General features: G+C 42.0%; 3 protein-coding genes across 7 annotated transcripts; 1 reads left to right on the top strand and 2 right to left on the bottom strand.

Annotated features, from left to right (window-relative positions):
* Positions 1 to 906: 906 nt before the first annotated feature.
* Positions 907 to 5,401, top strand: LOC133927364 (WAT1-related protein At5g45370-like). Of its 4 annotated transcripts, XR_009911324.1 has the most exons (9): positions 907 to 1,282; positions 1,384 to 1,446; positions 1,557 to 1,673; positions 1,764 to 2,055; positions 2,235 to 2,390; positions 2,521 to 2,672; positions 2,954 to 3,484; positions 3,701 to 3,853; positions 3,948 to 5,401. XR_009911324.1 is itself a non-coding variant. In XM_062373802.1 (7 exons), the coding sequence occupies exons 1-7, from the start codon at positions 1,002 to 1,004 to the stop codon at positions 3,120 to 3,122; spliced, it is 1,230 nt and encodes a 409-aa protein (XP_062229786.1). In that variant the 5' UTR covers positions 907 to 1,001; the 3' UTR covers positions 3,123 to 5,401. The 4 variants fall into 4 exon arrangements, 1 of the variants encoding a protein (XP_062229786.1); XR_009911322.1 differs by having other exon boundaries at positions 3,701 to 5,401; XR_009911323.1 differs by having other exon boundaries at positions 3,698 to 5,401.
* On the bottom strand, positions 4,867 to 5,637 carry LOC133927365 (protein METHYLENE BLUE SENSITIVITY 1-like). The gene has a single exon (XM_062373803.1). The coding sequence runs from the start codon at positions 5,525 to 5,527 to the stop codon at positions 5,180 to 5,182; it is 348 nt and encodes a 115-aa protein (XP_062229787.1). The 5' UTR covers positions 5,528 to 5,637; the 3' UTR covers positions 4,867 to 5,179.
* A 4,210-nt stretch (positions 5,638 to 9,847) lies between these two features.
* LOC133927363 (peptidyl-prolyl cis-trans isomerase CYP20-1-like) lies at positions 9,848 to 12,569 on the bottom strand. 2 transcript variants are annotated; one of them, XM_062373800.1, is made up of 7 exons: positions 12,353 to 12,569; positions 12,032 to 12,110; positions 11,587 to 11,634; positions 11,476 to 11,499; positions 10,614 to 10,796; positions 10,336 to 10,411; positions 9,848 to 10,218 (listed from the first exon to the last, which is right to left on the bottom strand). In XM_062373800.1, the coding sequence occupies exons 1-7, from the start codon at positions 12,473 to 12,475 to the stop codon at positions 10,080 to 10,082; spliced, it is 672 nt and encodes a 223-aa protein (XP_062229784.1). In that variant the 5' UTR covers positions 12,476 to 12,569; the 3' UTR covers positions 9,848 to 10,079. The 2 variants fall into 2 exon arrangements, with proteins under 2 accessions (XP_062229784.1, XP_062229785.1); XM_062373801.1 differs by having other exon boundaries at positions 12,368 to 12,567.
* Positions 12,570 to 12,860: the final 291 nt, after the last annotated feature.

Raw genomic sequence — 12,860 nt, 5'->3', positions numbered from 1 at the left:
AACCTATAAAAATAATGCTGGACTCCCCCTCCCTCAGATTTCCTATCACCCAACAACTCAAAAGAGAACCTATAACAATAATACTAAATATGTTTATAATTTAACTAATTATTGATCAAAATTATATAAAATTTGATTTTTAAAAATATTAATACGCAGTGTATTTTTGAACGGAGGAAGTAATCTAAAAGCAAAACATTCCAAAAGAAAAAAACAATCAAAAGAGCCATAGTTAGGCTAGCAAATAGAGTATCATGAATAATACCGTTGTCGAGAGTACTTTTTTTCTTTCCAAAACGCTACGGTAGGCACATAGCCGCCCTGAACTTTGCCATTAGTATGGATGAGAGATTGTACATTCGGGGTTTGTGAAGGGGTAGGGCGAGGAAGAGAAGAATTCTACTCACCGACAAATAACTATGTCCGTGAAGGAGATTGCTTGCTGGCGCTCCGACTACGGTTGATGTATATGCTTCTGTAAATCCGGCAAAAAAGTTCAAATCCAGTACAATTATAAGAAAAAATTTGTTTGGTTTCCAATGCTTCTACTTATGTGTTTGAAAATTCTTCTCTCTCTTTCACCTGCTTGCTTTGTAGCTTAGAGTGTCATATTAGGTTAAATGTAGAGAATGACATGGCTCTCAAAGACCTTCAGATCATTATGGAATGGTGGATTTTTGGAACCAATTTCTCTAAGATCATTTAAACTATATTTCTTTCATTTCGTTCATTTTCCAATTTTTCTCCCCATCCCCTGACTCTCAAAGATCTTCGGATTATTATGGAACGGTGGATTTTTCGAAACCGATTTCTCTAAGCTAATGTTACAGGCGACGTGGTCGTTGACACGTGAGCAGTTTGAAGTGTGCCCCGAGTATTTTTAAGCTAAAAAACTGCCACGCCGACACGCGAAAGCAAAGCAACCGCCGCGGACCGGAGGGGAACACGTAAGACCAGCGGCCGGTCCACTCACCAGTTGCCGCCGCCGCCCTCGGGAGGAGATGGAGGGAGACGAGGAGGCGGTGGAGATGAAGCAGGGGACGCTGCTGCAGCGGTGGTCGTCGTCGGTGTGGGGGGTGAGCGGCAGCGGGCGGCTGGTGTGGGCGCACAACGAGGCATGGCGGGCGCACGCCGGGATGGCCTTCGTCCAGATCGCCTACGGCGGGTACCACGTCCTCACCAAGTCCGTCCTCAACGTCGGCATGAACCAGATCGTCTTCTGCGTCTACCGCGACCTCGTCGCCCTCGCGCTCCTCGCGCCCATCGCCTTCCTCCGCGAGAGGTCCGGTGTCGGCTTCTCTTACTCCTCGTCTCCTCTCCCACCTAATTTCACCCCAATTCCCTCTGCTCCAATTACCATGGTTGTGGTATCCATTTTTGCAGAGGGGTGCGGCGCCCGGTGACCCCTCAGCTCCTCGCATCCTTTGCTCTTCTTGGCTTCACTGGGTAATTCTAATTCCTCTTCTGATGGAACAGTCTCCTGACTCTCCTCACAAGTCTTCCATCAGTAACATTAACAATTCGAAATGGCTTCTCTTTCTCCTACCTTTCTGCAGGATCTTTGGGAACCAGCTCCTCTTCCTCCTCGGCCTCAGCTACACCAACGCCTCCTACGCCGCGGCTTTCCAGCCCGCTATACCGGTGTTCACATTTCTCTTGGCTGCAATCGTCGGGTAATCACCGGATGCCTTTTTCTTTTCTTTCTGAAATGGCCTCCGTTTGAAATGTCAACTGAATTCTAACTACAATTCTACATGTTCCAGTGTTGAGGTGATCAACATCTTCACGAAAGACGGCATAGTCAAAGTTCTTGGCACAGCCGTGTGCGTCTCCGGCGCCGTTCTGATGGTTTTCTATAGAGGCCCGTCCTTGATTGGCATGGGAGGCACCAATGCAGCAGATGAAAATGTTCTGGCCGGCACATGGAGTAGCAATGCCTATCCTGCTCAGTGGTTGACCACAGCCATGCTCCGATATGGTGTGGAAACATGGCATCTTGGGGTTGTGTGCCTTATAGGAAATTGCTTCCTGATGGGTGCTTATCTAGTCATACAGGTAATGCAGATTTGGGAGCTCATACTCAATCCTACTAGTGCGTCTGATATCTATTGACAAGTAGGAGTATCTTCTTTGTTGTTCTTGACGAAAAATATCTGGTGACAAGATAGGAATGCTTACTGTTTATCTCCATGACTGATACAAATTGGTGTCCTTTTCTGCTGTGGTGGTTCCAGGCTCCGGTGCTGATAAAATACCCTGCAAGCTTATCCTTGACTGCTTACTCCTATTCTTTTGCCACCTTCTTTATGGTGTTAACTGGGCTACTCGCATCCAATGGGCTACACGAGTGGGCGCTGACAACAACCGAGATCATAGCTATTTTATATGCTGTAAGTATCCTTTTTTTTAAAGGATGCTGCAAGTATTTGCCTTCAGACTTAGATCAGATGACTTGTATGGTAATGCTCAGATTTAGAAACCTCTCCTTGTTATCTAACCAAACTTCTTGCTCACCTCCAGGGAATTATCGCATCTTGCCTGAACTACGCAATCATGACTTGGGCAAACAAAATTCTGGGACCTTCTCTAGTTGCCCTGTACAATCCGCTCCAACCAGCATGTTCAACTTTGCTCTCAACTATTTTTCTTGGAACCCCAATTTATGTTGGAAGGTTTGATCCAACACTCCACCCTATAATTATGCCAATTTTGCTATTTGAACATTGTGTTTTGATGATCTCTCGAATTTTGGATCCTTTGAAGTGGTGTCTCAATTATCAAACTATAAGTTCATGTTGCTCGTTCAAGCTAAACAATAACAGTTGTGGTGCTTGGCCTAAAATGATGATGTTTCCTTGAACATAGCTATTGATACTCTCGCTTCTCTCCTTACAAGCTCAATGAAACCGGTAAAATTCTGACCCTGTGTGCATTTCTATTCTACTCCTTTCAGCGTTATTGGGGGAGTCTTCATCATTGCCGGTCTTTACCTGGTTACTTGGGCTCGATACAATGAAGCACAGCGGGTGCTGACTGTTGGTTATTTGGATCCTCTTCTCGTGGAGGATCCACCAGCCTCCAAGGCACAGGGAAGTTCCTCCAGTGGTTCCATGGATCCTTAGACCTCAGAGGGGAAGAAGGATTGTCTTGATCAATTGTTTTTTCTAGGACAGCAGCAGCGGATTTATTTCATGTATTAGTACCGTTTTTTCCCTAGAGTCATCCTCTTCAAGATATCACAATATAAGAAAGCATGTAATTACCATTTCTAGCATTGAAGTAAGCTCCATCATCAGGAAGACGTGCAGGATACAGAAAAAAATCATACACTGAACATACTGGGTGTCAGCAGTCGTCAAATTTCCCCCCAGCATTTGCAGAAGATACCTTTGGCTAGCAATGTGCAGTGATCTCTCCAGTTTCAACAGTTTGATCTGTACAGGTCCAAGGCTAACAATAGTAGGAACAACTTCAGCAATGAAAGGTATAATCTCCATTGTCAACACTGCAGTATATCATATATCTGCTTGTATAATCTAAGTAATCTATTTTCATCGTATTGGCATCAAAACTTGAGATTAACAACTCACTTTTCAGTGGCATATCTAAACTCGAAAAATATGCAGAATCTGTTATTCTTACTGTATGGATTTTGCTATGATAACTTTTCTTAACTTGCATTTATCTTTTGTGTCAGTAGATTGTTCATTTAGGCCTGGGAACTGAAGCTGCAATACTCTAGAGCTATTGTTCTTGTGGCAAGACAACTGTTCTTCTGTGGTGGGATCCAACGTGTTCTCTACATTCAAGAGAAAATTATCACATTTTGGAACAATTGGTTGCTGGAGTACTCGTACTGTGTCCTTTTGTTGTATCTTCTCTGTTTCCGATCTTGCCTGTGCCTTCGGCTATGTAAATTTTAATACGGTTACAAATTGAATTTTCAGATTACCACCTGGACGTAGAGCATTGTAAGTCGTAAATCAGGACTGCGTCATCCCGATCCATTCGGATCGGCAGAGAAAATAATTTATCTTCCCTTCGCACCCAAACAAGCCTCGATTGTACCACATTGGAATTTTTACTGTACGAACTGGAACAATGATGCATTTTGCAAATGCAGAAATACATGATACTCTGGTTTGTTCGGATGCAGTCAAAAGGCTCAAGAGGTGAAGAAAAACAAGTTCACAACTTCAAATGGGTGTTTCATGACTTCCATCTGATGGTACTATGTGTCGAAAGGATGCAGCACTTACTAATGGGAAAGTTTACCCTGTGCCCCCGCACGTGACAGACGCCGGTGATGGAGGCCGCCGGGTTAGGGTTCCGGGGCCGCTCTTACCCCCGGACATAGAAATTGGGAGGGAGGGAGGCCTAGTGGTGAGGCGGCGGAGGCCGAGATGGTGGCTGCCAGCAGGGGTGTTGGAGGCTGCCAGGTTAGGGTTCCGGGGGCCGCTCTCTTCCCCGGACGTAGAAATGGGGAGGGAGGGAGGCCCAACAGTGGGCGGCGGAGGCCGAGATGGTGGCTGCCGGCAGTGGTGTCACGGCGACCGGGTTAGCAGAGTGCACGGAGGAGGTGGCAGCGGCTGCTGCAGTAACCAAACCTTGGGGGGGGGGGGGTCATCTCCCTTGGTTCATCGTTGCAACTATTGCTACTTCTTAAAGGTGAGAGTTTTTTCAGGTTATGAATCACTAACCATTCTACCTTGTTATACAGGCACAAATCTCCTCCCTAGTCACTCACAAAGGCAAAGCAGGTGAAGATTTAGGCTACACCAACAAATCATACGATACAAAGCATTTACAGCTGACAAGTTAAAAACTGTCTCATGAAACCCTGAAAACACTATCACAATCCCAAAAGAAGCCCCAATTCACAAACTTTATTAATTGCCACTAAAACAAAGTGAACAAGCAACAGATTTCTGCCATAGTTTGAGGAGCTTCGATCAACATCAACAGTACTAGCAACCATCGCCGGCATCACAGCGCAGCAACACATAAATAACACGTCTATCACACAACACATGTAGCAGAAGTAATGTAAACCACGACCAGCAACAGCAGCAGCAGACTAGTAGTACACCGCATGCCGACGGGGCGGCGGCGGCAGTAGGAGTTAGATTGGACGGATAGATCACGGATCGGATGAAATTAAGGGAGTTACCCCAAGTAGCTACTTCTTGAGGCTGCCGCGGATACCGGGCTTGGGCTTGGAGTTGGAGGTGGTGGCCTCCACGGCCGCGGGGGCGGCGGCACCGGAGGTGGAGGAGTGGAGGTTGAGGAGCTTCTCCGGCTCGAAGGGGAGCTTGGGGTGGCGCGCCTCGTGGTGGATCTGCATGGACTTGATGTCGGGCGCGGAGGTGCGGCAGAGCGGGCACGCCAGCTTCGCATGGCCGCCCTTGTCCTGCCCCAGACGGTCCGCCAGCCCCGCCTTGCCGCCGCCCCGGTTCGTCGTCGCCGCGTCGATCTTCGCGGCGATCTCCTTCGCCGTGTGCTTCTTCGGCTTCGCCTTCCCCGTCATCGCCGATCCCCCTCCGCTGCCTCTAACCTCTCGCGGTCTCGCTGCGCCGCCGCCGCGTCCTTCCTAACCCTACCTCTACCTGTGTTTGTGTCCTTCACGGTGATGGGCGACCGGGGCCGCCAATTATTAGCCTCCTGCGGGCGCACACGGCTCCTCCTCGGCCCCCAACCACCGTCGGATCTGGAACTTGCGGTCGTGATGGTGTGGGCTCGAACTCCCAGGGCTGTCTTTTTTGTATTTGGAATTTTGTTAGAGTATTAGAGATTCTATGTGCGCCTCAAATAAAATAGTCCGTATGTGGGCCATACTTGCGTCACATGATCGATGTTTTCGTGAAACTCACGCTAGGACACGTTTCAAACTCTGACGTATCTTCCTAATTCATGTGAACTTTTGAGATGATTTTATTTTAAAAAAAAGATTTATGAAGGTTCTATTTAGTAGAGCTTTTACTGATTAAATTTTTTTTTTGTAGAGAATGATTTTTTGGAGAATTAATTATGTAATTGAAAGTAATTCTAAAGTGATTCTTTAAAATAAAATATATGAAGGAAGTGATTCTCTGCGAGAAGTGAATTAGGTGAAGTTGTTTTTTAGCTCATCAACTTTTAATTTATTTCAGAGAATCACTTTTATTGATTCCACTCAGAGAGTTAAAAGCTGAAAGTTACTATTTTACGGAGTCCTCTAATTTCAACCGAGAAGCTGCTCTGAGAGCTCTACCAAGTATGCTCTAATTCTCGGTGATACATTAAGATGTTATAACTATATAAAAATTTACTTTAGCTTCTACATATCGTATATGTATATAGACAAAACACAAAATACATCAGAGACAATAAAACAAATGAAATTAGTTGAACAGTTGAAAATAGATCTTCATATTCGTGGTTATTATACTTAGTTTTGGGTCTAAGAGTTTAGACTGTCATTAAAATCGGTAAAAAGCTTCCTAACCATTCTCACCAGGCATATGCATACCGAATAATCAACCTGTGGTATTCCTGTTGTTGTTGCACATACCACAAAATGGAGCCAATGTGCATAAATAAAAATAACTTGCAACGAAGAAAAAGATTACTTTTTGTTAAAGAGAATATCATTCATACATAGCTATGGGGATCAACAAAAAGTGGATGCACGCTGCCAATATATTAACTCTCAAACTTTTACTAAGCTCTGAAGTCAATTCTTAAGCATATTGGTACACTTTATGGTTGGTAAAGATTTGAGATCACTTGACCTACCTTGCAGAATGAGCGAAGCGACAAATCAAATAATATGTGCTTAATTGGTCCTATTTTGTAACAAAAACAATATAGCATTTAGGTCCCTCGGTAAGTGATAAATGTTTCGGTAATTAATAGTAATTATATCATTATGACTAACAAGTGTGTTTTGAATGGTATCAAAAATTTAGTTTACAATGATGATTGTGTATTCTTAGTTCATAAATTGATTCTATAGACGATCAAAAGATATGAGTATTAAGATTAAGTATCTTCTAGTTTTAAGTGTTACAAGTAGATAAATGTTATTTAGAGTGGTATATATATCTCTTTTCTTAGTCTTTTGATCGTACTATAAAAAAGGCTAAAATTAGTAGTATGATCTAGTTGATTTTAGACTTGGTTGGATATATACTTATAAAATTCTAGCACTAGGTAGCTCACAGAAGCTCATAGATGGGATGTCGAGAAGTTAAAACTTGAGAATGATTGGATTGGATGATTTCAAAAGAAAATGCATACACCAGATAGTCTGGTGATTAGGAGCTTATACACATTGGGACATTTTGTTTATGTGTAGAGAGATGAAGACTTCACCGAATGGTCTGGTGTTGAATCAATATACACATCAGAGTGTTTTACAGGAGAAGTGCAAATTCTTCAAAATGATGGAAATGAATATACCGGATGGTTCGATGTTTATTGATATGAAGCACCAGAGCATTTTCTAGGAGATTTATTTTTGGCTCAGTAAAGTTGTTGCTCACTAGATAGTCCGGTGTGTGTGGATAAAGAAGCGTCAATCAACAGTAACGGCTAATGATAGTTGGCAATATGCGGGCTTTGAAAAATGTACACACTGGATGATTCGGTGTGTGAGAAAGTATACACCGGATTGCCCGATGTTCACAGGAAATATGAGAGGTTGAGTAATAACTAGATTGAGACCTGTAGCCTATAAATATCTCATTACTTGGCCTCACTTTTATCTCTTGTGAACCCAAAAGAGCCTATACATTGTGTGTGTCAACAAGAAGTAAGAGAATATACTAAAATGATTTGCAAAGTTCTTAATTGAATATTAAGGATATTATTAGTGCATTGAGAGTAGCAAATGTACATCTAGCTATACTTTAGACTTAATCCTTATCAAGTAAAGCTATTGGCTTGTTACTTTTGGTGATTGATAACACCTAGTCAATTTTGGTGATTGGATGTGTTTTGATGAACTCTTGAAGATCTTGTGGGAGCACTAAGGGAAGCTTTGTGTTTGGTTTGATACCGGTCAATCCAGAGATAGAAAAGTGGCAATCATGATAGAGTATTTGAGTCTTAATGACTTAAGAGGGAGTGATATACTTAGTGGATGCTACAACGAGGACTAGGATGAAGTGCCAACTCTTCGTTAACTCGAGAAAAAAATCAGTGTCTTCTTGTTATATCTCTTTACTTTTTCATATTTACTTTGAGCATTTACATTTTTGCAAGACTTCAATTCCGCAATTTACTTTGTCTTCTAGCTTGCTTGTTTATTTGCCTTCCTCTAGCTTGTTCGTGTAGTTATATTATCTTTCATTTTAATATAAGTTTGACACTTGTTTTAGAATTCGGTACAAATCTTTTTAATTAGAGCCCAATTCACCTCCCTCTTGATCCTTTCGATCATTTCAAATAACACTTCTGATCACTTAGTCATTGCCTTTTTATTAGGTTATTCTTTGTTAGTAAAACATTTTTATGTAAATACTAAAGGAAGATTTTAAATTCTAATGTATTTTTAATTTTCATATTTGACTGTTTTGTATTGGCTTGTCACTTTGCACCAGTACCCTATACAGAGAGTTGACCAAGAACTTTTTTTTGATTGATTTAAGCTCAAAGGAATAACTAGGGATGATAATGGAACTCTGTTCCCTAGTAATCCACAGGGAATTCTCCTATTAGAGGATGAGTATGGAAAATTTTGATCCTCACGAACTTATATGGGGACGGAGATGAGAAGACCCTTCCCGTCCCCGTGTCCCGATATATCCCTGATATCACACATAAATATGTTTTTTTAAATATATAAATGTACAAACATCATATTACGTAAAGACAATAATAAATTACTCTTATTTTTTTTTATCTAACCTATGATATTTAACCTATCTTGTATTAATTATCCTCATGTACATCAATAAATTACATATTTATACTATAAACACATTGTTATTATATTAAATAATCAATTATTATTTAATTTTACATTTTCATTAAGAACTCGATCCCTGCAAAATTACTCGTGGGGATAGGAGAAAACTTTCCCCAATAACTAAATAGACACCATGACAGAGAAGCATTTATACGGGGATTGACCCTGTTGCCATCCTAGGAATAACTCTGTTGCCTAACCAACTGTGACTCCATTTGAAGAAAGTTTTCTGATATTGGGGGCGAGAAGACGCTTCCTGTTCTCGCTTCCCGCTATATCCTTGATATCACACATAAATATATTTTTTAATTATATAAATATACAAATATCATATTATGTAAAAAAAAACAAATTACTCTTATTTTTTTTTATCTAACATACTTATTTATACTATGAACATATTATTAATATATTAAAATAATCAATTATGATTTAATTTTACATCTTATGAGAACTCAATCCCTGCAAAATTACTTATTAGATAGGAGGAAACTTTTCCCAATAACTAAATAGAGACATGGAGAAGCGTTCATACGGGGATTAGCCCTTTTGCCATCCTAGGAATGACTCTGTTGCCTAACCAACTATGACTCCATTTGAGTTGATTTTTTAATGCAGCGTTCCAAATGGACACGAATTTTTTTTTATGGGTTCTCTTGTGATGCACGCTGACACTTTCGAGGTGGCTCATGCGATATATGCTCTCGTTAATACGAATGATTGAGATAATAGGATTTAGGAAGCACCTGTAGCCCTCTACGTAGAGAGAACAAATTAAAATTGCCCGTGTATTCTGAATGCTTGTAGTGCCGGTTGCTCCCACTGCAGATATATACTTATTTTTTTTATTTCATGGAGTTTCCACCTGAAGCATTTCAGTCAATTTTGGGTATCACATAACAAGATCTCTACGGTAACTAAATAACCACAAGAAAAATATTCATACAGATGAAACCGAAAATGATGTAGGTAAGACCATTGTTTAGTTCAACCTGTAAACTTTCCGACTAGTAAATAAGCAAGTCACTGTGGTCAACTGAAACTGGCTCAAGCCAACGAACAGTTCTAAGACGACACAGAGCTACATCAACTTCTTATTACACTGCCATTAAAAGATCAGTTCAGATCATCACATCGGCAACTCGCCGCTATCTGCAATGACAACCTTGCTCTTTGGTTGCCCACTCTGTCGGCCTTCAGCTTCAACCTTGTAGACAACATCCATTCCAGACAACACCTTGCCAAACACAACATGCTTCCCGTCCAACCTAGCACAAAAGAAGTTGTAGATCATCATCAAGGAACAGTTTCAACAGATAAAAAAAAATCTTCAGCCAAGATCCGAAAATAGTGCTGCCACGATTACAAACACCAGCGAATATTACCAGCTTGTTGTTACAGTAGTGATGAAAAACTGGGATCCATTTGTATCTCTCCCAGCATTGGCCATGGACAGAAGGCCTGAAAAAAATCCATTCAATCAAACATGATGGCCTTCCAGCTAGAACTCAACTAATGCATTACTAGTCATAAATAGGATTTCAAGAAACACAGATAATCAAGGGCTTAACATGCTACCACTTATTAGAGGAAGCATTTCTAGTCAGAAATAGGATTTCTGTTTATAGGGTCACATATGAGATTCCAAGCAACAATTAATCACCTGGCCCAGTGTGCTTGATCTTAAAGTTCTCATCAGCGAACTTTAAGCCATAGATAGATTCACCACCCCTTCCATCGCCAAGAGTGAAGTCTCCTCCTTGGAGCATGAAGCTGGGGATAATTCTGTGGAATGAGCTTCCCTTGTAGTGGAGAGGTTTGCCACTCTTGCCAACACCTTTCTCTCCTGTATAACAAGAAAGTTGAGAAGGCTACACGAAACAAAAGCCAAACACATGACTTGGGCATTTTTTAGTAACCACAGGCAGACATCATTGAGAAAGCTACTACACAAACTGTAGAATATTCACTATTCAGAATGAGATCCGTCTCAATATAAGTTGTATTTAGTAAATAGTGACATGCTTTCACAATATTCTAACACTACATATGGAGAATGCAACAACACTTACTGTTATTGTCTTTATTTTCACTTTTTCTAATAAGTGTATTTGTGACATCTTCGGACTAGAAGCTAGTCGACTAAGGTTAATTCTCTTCTTTTTCCTATTTGAAAATTATATGAAGACGCCATGGGTGGTAGAGCAAGGAGGTGATCACTGAAAATATTTGCACGATTTGTAAGACAAACAGGGACATAGTTTATCTTTTCTTTTAGAGAACATGGTAAGCAAAGTTTGGTTATGTCATGCACACATCAATGTGTAAACTCGTTTGTATGGAAAATCATGTCTAACTGATTGGCTAAACTTCATGAAGATGTGACCAAACTATTTTATGCCACATGACATAACAATTTCTATTGGATAGTGTAGGTCTTATTAAAACAGCCAAAGCTTTCCATGAGATTAATCATCTGGAAACTATAACAAGCAGATGGGGTAATAATAATATCCTTAACATACCTGTGCAAAGCGCTCGGAAGTTCTCTGTAGGAAAAAGAGATGCAGAGATCATTAGTATTTCTCTCATCTCATAAGAAAATAGTTATGAATTGAATTATAAGCTGATAATACCTGCTGTTTTAGGCACAGTCTTCCCAAAAAGTCCCATGACAATCCGACCTACGACAATTCAGAAGCAGTAAAGCACCAATGAGTCAATCATCAGTTAATAAGTGGAGGAACAATATTCATACATTAAAACCATGCTGACATTTATCCTTGATACAAACAAGACTAAGGAAACCATCACAACAAAATGTAGCTGAGATGAAGGCGGTCTAAAGTTTTGACAATTGTAGTTGCAGTAGTCACTCTGCGTGCCGTCACAATGGTAACAGATGCACATCGCTCTGTATTGTGCGCAACGGTGGTAGATAACATGAATCCATTTGTGAGCGCGCAACACGACTAATGGAACAAAAACTGCTAGGCGTCTAAAGTTCCCTATTTCTTTTCACCTAGAGATGGCATAGCGTGCTGATCTGACAGTGAAACAAGAAAGGGAGTCACCACAAACCTGCGGGCTTGCCGTCGATCTCGATGTCGAAGTAGACCTTGTTGGTGACCTCCGTCAGTTCCGCGTGTGATTTCTTCGCCTGAAACCCAAAAATAAAAAGTAAGCACACAGGCATACAGAGATCACAAATCAGCAACCAAACACATCAAGGCCACTTGGATCCACATCAAACAGATTCAGACACTTGCGCAAAACACGCAAATAACCAGGCTGGAGAGTAGCGAGGGCAGTAATAGGTGATCACTAATCAGATCGGAGAGAACAGATAGATAAAGGGAGGAGGCGAGGAGCCAAAAATGGGTGGGTGGGCAGGGCACGGACGAGGTGGATGAGAACCTGGGCGAGCGTCAGGGCTGCGGCGGCCAGCGCGAGCCACAGGAACAGCGTCGCGTGGCGCGAGACGGCCCGCGCCGCCGCGCTCCTCCTCCACCCTCTCGCCGCCATCTCGGATCTGCTCTCCTCGTCGTCGCCGCCGCCGCCGATGAGCTTGGGGTGGTAGATCTGTTTGCTTGCTACACACTGCAGCGTCCGCGGCCAAATAAGGAGAGGAGGAAGAAAAGTCGATGCGCTGGCTGACAGGCGGGCCAGACGTGAGGTGTGGGGCCCGCCTGTCAGAGGGAGTTGTGTCTCTTACTGTCTTTTCGCCGTCGATGATGGCACACACTAGCAGCTTAGGCCATGTACAACGCGTACACGTGGCTTCTCGGCGGTTGCTGATTTTACATGTTACAGTGAAGCTTGTAACTAGCGCTTGCCATTGTGTAGCCTCTCGGAGAGGCACTAGATGCTTAGCGAAATTACCGTTTCCGAGCGTGGAAGAAATGATTGA

The sequence above is a fragment of the Phragmites australis genome, chromosome 8, assembly GCF_958298935.1.
Source record: "Phragmites australis chromosome 8, lpPhrAust1.1, whole genome shotgun sequence".
Taxonomy (NCBI): domain Eukaryota; kingdom Viridiplantae; phylum Streptophyta; class Magnoliopsida; order Poales; family Poaceae; genus Phragmites; species Phragmites australis.
This window is presented reverse-complemented; position numbering and strand designations above follow the sequence as displayed.